Source organism: Rhineura floridana, chromosome 2, assembly GCF_030035675.1.
Source record: "Rhineura floridana isolate rRhiFlo1 chromosome 2, rRhiFlo1.hap2, whole genome shotgun sequence".
Taxonomy (NCBI): Eukaryota; Metazoa; Chordata; class Lepidosauria; order Squamata; family Rhineuridae; genus Rhineura; species Rhineura floridana.
Window position 1 is genome coordinate 233,627,529 of NC_084481.1, and position 6,007 is coordinate 233,633,535.

At 47.9% G+C, this 6,007-nt stretch overlaps 1 protein-coding gene across 3 annotated transcripts in view; it reads right to left on the reverse strand.

Annotated features, from left to right (window-relative positions):
• Positions 1-3,007, reverse strand: part of DDHD1 (DDHD domain containing 1) — a 43,727-nt gene extending 40,720 nt beyond the window's left edge. Inside the window, exon 1 of one of the 3 annotated variants that reach the window (XM_061612552.1) lies at positions 1,755-3,004. In XM_061612552.1, coding sequence (XP_061468536.1) covers positions 1,755-2,808 — 1,054 coding nt within the window. In that variant the 5' untranslated portion in view covers positions 2,809-3,004. Of the gene's footprint in view, positions 1-1,754 lie in introns of all 3 variants that reach the window. The other 2 variants (XM_061612553.1, XM_061612554.1) reach the window with 2 other exon arrangements.
• Positions 3,008-6,007: the final 3,000 nt, after the last annotated feature.

Below are 6,007 nucleotides of genomic sequence, written 5' to 3' on the forward strand. Positions count from 1 at the left end.
CACCTTCTAGCAGGAAAAATTAAAGCAAATGAACTCCCCTTTCTTGTCTCCATGCCATCCGAATGACCAAGGCATTCAACTACCCACTGGCAAGAGGCTTCATCTTGTCCTCTCCCATTCCAGAAGATAAATGGATAGGGAAGCAAGGGCATTGCCAGAGCTAAATGCGCTGTCTCAAAAAATCAGCAAAGGGAAACTGCATCCAGAATCTATGAAGGTGTTGATACAGCTGCTCATTTTTGCTTTATTTATTGTTTAAGTTTCCAGGGGGACTTTCAACGAGGATGAAGGAAGGTATGGCAACTGTGCATAGGACAGTGAAGTGACAACAGGGGTGCGAATAAGGAGTTGGGCAGTAAATAAAAGCCTCATCCTTGACCCAGGAGGCTCAGAGGACTCCTTATCTGGCTTCTGAGATGTGAGTAGTATCTGGTGACAGGTTCGAGATTTTCTCTGCTGTAATCCAGGCTAGAAACCACCACCCCAGTGCAAAATTAGGCACTAGATACCATTTAGTATGTGTTCTTGCTGACATCAAAGAAAGAAGCATCTTCACTACAAGGGAAAAAATCAAGACATCAGCAAATGTCACCCGGAAAGACCAATCTACAAAGTAAGAACCAAGCTGGTAGTGGAACTATATTCTGAGAGGTTACACAACCTCTTCTAGGATGCACACCTTAACTTTTAACTGTTTTATATACTGTTTTAACGTGTAACGTCGCCCAGAGTGGCTGGCCAACCAGCCAGATGGGTGACTAACAAATCTCATAATAAATAAATAAAAACATGGTGAGGCGGTTTGAGAGTGTAGAAGAAGCTGAGAGCAATGCTACCAGGAGTCTAGACCAAGAGGCTAGGCTTCTAGCAGGGGCACCCAAGGTGGAATGGTCAAAGCTGAGACACCAGACTAAGATGCATCCAAACTCAAGAGGAAGGCAATGGTAACCCACCATTTTAAAGTGTTTTAGCGCTTATGTTTGTCACCCTGGGCTCCTGCAGGGAGGAAGGGCGGGATATAAATAAAACAATAAATCAATTAATAAATAATATTTAAATAAACAATGTAAGATAGACAGACAATACCATAATACTAGCAGAAACCAGTAATGGTTTGAAACAAATGCTGTTGAAAGTTAAAGAGAAAAGCACAACAGCAGGACTAAAATTATGGGGTAAGGAGCACCATGGAACCTCAGACCAAAACAGAAAAATGCAGGATTACAAGAAGGGTGCAGGCAAATGCTTAGATTAGAATGTTACATGCTTGACAGGTAGAAGAGTGAACTAGAAGGATACAGGAAAAGTTCATGATGCTGGATATCTACGGGTCTGAAAGCCAAGTAAAAGAGGGGAACACTGTCAAGGATCAAGGGGGTACAGAGCCTCCACCCTCGGTCTGGTGCGACTAATTTTTTTTATCTTGCAAGGCAGCAAGCAGGTTCCTGCGATTGTTCTTTTTTTCTTTTTAAAGGTACTTTCACACAGAAAGGCTGCAGTACTGTGCAGGCTTACCTAGGCAGTTATGTGCCACTGAACTCGGCGGAACTTGCTTCCATGTCAACGGACCTGATAGGATCTGGCTGCAGGCGAACTTCCAGCCTGATCCTGCCGGGCAGGTTGACTTTGAAGTCAGGCCCCGCAGAGATCAACGGGACTTGCTCCTATTGAGTCCCACTCCGAGGAGAATAATAAAGCAGGCTTCTACGAGGACACCGGCGCTGCATCCTGATGGAAACAAGGCGGCGACTTACGGTTCCAATAGACGGGGTAGCACTCGGAGTTGGCGACATCCACCTCGTAGAGGCCTCCGCGGACGCACACCGGCTCCGGGGACGGGCTGCCCGGGGCAGGGGGGAACCCCTCTGGGCTGCTGGCGCCGCCGGGCGTGCTCTGCCGTTCCAGGAGCAGCAGGGCACGATAGGCCAGCTCGATGCGCAGCGAGTCGTATCCGATGAAGGGCTTCCAGCTCTTGCGCTCCTCGCGGTAGAACCAGCGCACCTCCTCGGGCCCCAGCTCGCGGACCACCTCGTAGCACCGGCCCGCGGCGGCCGACGACGAGGTCGAGGTGGTGGAGGCGGCGCGGCTGCCCAATCCCCGGGCTCGCTTGCGGGGCTCCGGCGCGCCCACACCGCAGGCCGCCACCGAGAGGCCGCTGCCGGCGCTCTCGCTGCTGCCCAGCCCGCCCCCTCGGCCTTCCTCCACGCCCTCCTCGTCGCCGTCCTCGTCCTCCTCGTCCAGCTCCTCCTCGTCCTCCTCCGAGCCGCCTTCTTCCTCGTCGTCCTCCTCGCCGCGGCCGAGGGTCGAGTAGACTAGCGTGCCGCCGCCGCCGCCTCCCATGAGCGCGCCGCCTCCGCCGGGGTCGAGGAGCAGCAGGCGGTTGCTGCGGCGCCGGCGCCGCCTGTGCGGGGGGGAAGTAGCGCGGTGCGGGGACGGGTGGCGCTGCTGCTGCGGGCGGCGCTGAGGCGGCGGGCGGCGCACCGGAGGCCCGTCCGAACCCGCAGCCGCGCCCTCGGAGCCCGACGACGGCAGCGGCAGGAGCAGCAGCAGGGAGGGCGGGGCCGTCTCAATCGCCGCCTGAGGAGATTCAAGCGGCTGAGGAGATTCAAGCGGCTGAGGAGGAGGAGGCGGCGGCTGAGGCGGCCCGTCTTCATCCGCCGCCGCCTCAGCGGCGATAAGGGGCTCCTCGTCAGAGCCAGCCCGCGCCACATAGCGCTTGTGGGAGCCGCCCAGCCGGCCGCCGCCGGTTCCTACGCGGGCGCTCGAAGAGGGCGAGGCGGAGGCCTCTTCTTCAGGGGACTCCTCCATACCGCTGAGGCGACAGGCGGCGGCGCGCCTCAAGGCGCCCCACACACACCCACAGACACACAGGCGGCGATACCGGCCGGCCTCGAGACACACTTTCTCCCTCGCGCACGCGCGCACTCGAGGCCCGCCCTTACGCAGCCGCAGGAGCCGCTATCACGCACGCAGGGATAGGAAGAGGAGGACAAAGGGGCGGAGCGGGAGGAAGGGCCGCGCCAGCTGGCACACGAATCAGAACAAGGCGCGGGGCCGGCCCTCCGACCAATCCGCGAAGGCGCGTCTTTCAAGGGGGAGGGAATTACCGAGGAAGCCTGTTGGCTCTTCCATGCGTGGAAGGAGCCAGGGTGTGGCTTCCAGAGCTTCGGTCAGGTGGTCCTCGTGGCGATGCGGCGGCGGCGGCGGCGGGGGGGGGCGGAGAAGGTACATCCGCCGCGTTAAAGATTCCTCTTGGTTTTTAAAATCATTTTTAATTCATTTCTTGCGTTGTGTTTCATTGTATTATAGTTTGTACATTATTGATTGACCTCATGCGCAACTATACTGTGGACAAGAGGCTACTGTACGGACAGAATATGGAGAAACCGACTGGTTCCCAATCAGAAACGGTGTGAGAAAGGGATGGATTTTATCATCCTATTTGTTTAATCTGTACGGAGAACATATCATACGGAAAGCAGGATTGGACCAAGATGAAGGAGGTGTGAAAATTGGAGGGAGAAATATCAACTCTGAAGTTACATAAATCTTCTGTTGTCATTACTTTAGTCTTTTTGATGTTCAGCTGTAGTCCTTCTTTTGTGCTTTCCCCTTTAACTTTCATCAGCATTCGTTTCAAATCATTACTGGTTTCTGCTAGTAGTATGGTATCGTCTGCATATCTTAAATTATTGATATTTCTTCCTCCAATTTTCACACCTTTGTCTTGGTCCAATCCCGCTTTCCGTATGATATGATACCATGGACCGCGAAAAAGACAAATAATTGGGTGTCAGAACAAATTAAACCAGAACTATCACTGGTAACTGAGGTTATCATACTTTTTGGACACATCATGAGAAGACATGATTCACTAGAAAATACAATAATGCTGGGAAAAACAGAAGGGAGAAGAAAAAGAGGAAGGCCAAACAAGAGATGGATTGATTCCATAAAGGAAGCCACAGACCTGAACTTACAAGATCTGAACAGAGTGGTTCATGACAGATGCTATTGCAAGTCACAGATTCATAGGGTTGCCATAAGTTGTAATTGACTTGAAGGCACATAACAACAACAAAACTCAAACAGGGAAGCGGGCACAGGACTGCAACCTCAAGTGACAAGGAACTTCACTCGCCCAACCCAAAATTCAGAATCTTTAAACAGCAACTTTAAGCTGTTTTGCAACTGTTTTATGGTTATTAGATTTTAAAGGGATTTATTTCTTGTTGTGAGCTGCCTTTGTTTCCAGTTGGCAACCTTTCCTCACAGCGTTGTTGGAAAGATTCCATATACACACACACTGGAGATGTAAAAATACATACAACCCATATAATAGTTTATTGTCAAAACAGGTTTCCTAAAAAATAAGAACAGTGACACCTAAGTAAGCCCTGCCTAATTGCTTTAAAAATAGAATTGGAGGGGGAGAGAAAGATTTACAACACAAACACAATCCTTTGCTAAGTTCACTCAAAAGTCACTTTGATTTACAGCACAATCCTAACTATGTCTACTCAAAAGTAACTCCTACTGAATTCAATGAGGTTTACTCCGAGTATGTGGGATTAGCATTGGACCTTTATTGATTAAAACTTCATATTGAGAAGGTATTCAAAATATGCTATGAAATAGACAAATAAACTGCCCTTCAATAGCCCAGGAAAATTTAAACTTGTTTGACTCCTCAAAATTAGAAAAATATAACACATTGTAATGTCATCATGAACTGCATGTACACTCCTTTAAATTTCTGTTCAAAACTTATTTGAAAGCTAAAATGTATAATATGCTATTTTTGCAATCAGTTAAAAAAACCCAGCATGTACACGTATTATAATGATAACTGAAATTGTTTACAGTAAACAATTGCCTACCAAGATCCTGTTGTGATTTTTTGTTCTACATATCCTGCACACACGCAGAAAGTGACCTTTACTACTTCTGAAAGCTATAAATTATGCAATTTATGAGATTTTCAGACAAGCAGGAAAAGACAACCGTTTTCTGGCCTTGCAATAGGTTCTAGCTATAGGCTGGAGGTCAACAAATCCCTTGTCAGTCACAACCCTGAATTCATTTATTGGCTACAAACCTGAAAGGGCAGGTTTAGAGCAGCCAGCTATGAGCTCAATTAACAGAAGTTGTGGGGTGTGTGCTTGACGTTTTGGTGTATATCTCTTGAACCAGACCACCAAGAAATGTAATTTTTTAAAAATGAAAGCTAAGGGTCAGGAGATTGGGGTGACTCACCCAGACACCCAGAGAGGACCCCAAAAACCAGGAGTCTCTGGGTGAAAACTGGAGACCTGGCAACCCTACAACTAGTATTCAATTTCATCCAACCCTGCACAGTATGTACCTAAGAGTCTCCCTGGTCCCTTTATGATGATGGTAGTTTAAGAGTATTGATTTGTTGTTCCATTTTTAAATAAAGTATTCTTAACTGTGTTGACGACCACTATTAAAAGTCTAAGCTACCTCAAGAAGCCATTTTCATGGGATGCTTTGAAGTTAGCTTTCCACTGAGATTTGTAACATTATGGAAGAGCAGAGATGTAAAGTCCCAGAAAAGTTCAGGGGAGAAACAGTTTTTTTTCTGGGTTTTTTAAAAGCCTTTTTAATGTTTTTTTCCAAATAATGTTTTTTGCCTCCCTGGGCTCCTGCTGGGAAGAAGGGCAGGATATAAATCAAATAAATAAATGAAAAGTAATGGAAAAATTTTGGATTATGAAATATTTTCTTTTAGAATAATGAATAAAATCTTTAAAACAAAGTGTTCAGATACTCCCCCAAATGATTTCTTAAAACTATGTAACAGGAAGATGTTTATGTTAGACGATGTACAGTATCAGATCATCACCATACCTGTACACTGAGGACAAGCAAGTCCTGAGTTGTACACTGAGAGAACAGTTCTCAAATGCAAAAGCACGATGCATTTTTGTGTCTAGGGAGCATTGCTGTTATTACAAAGAAGGGAGAAGGGTTTCAGTGCCTTTTG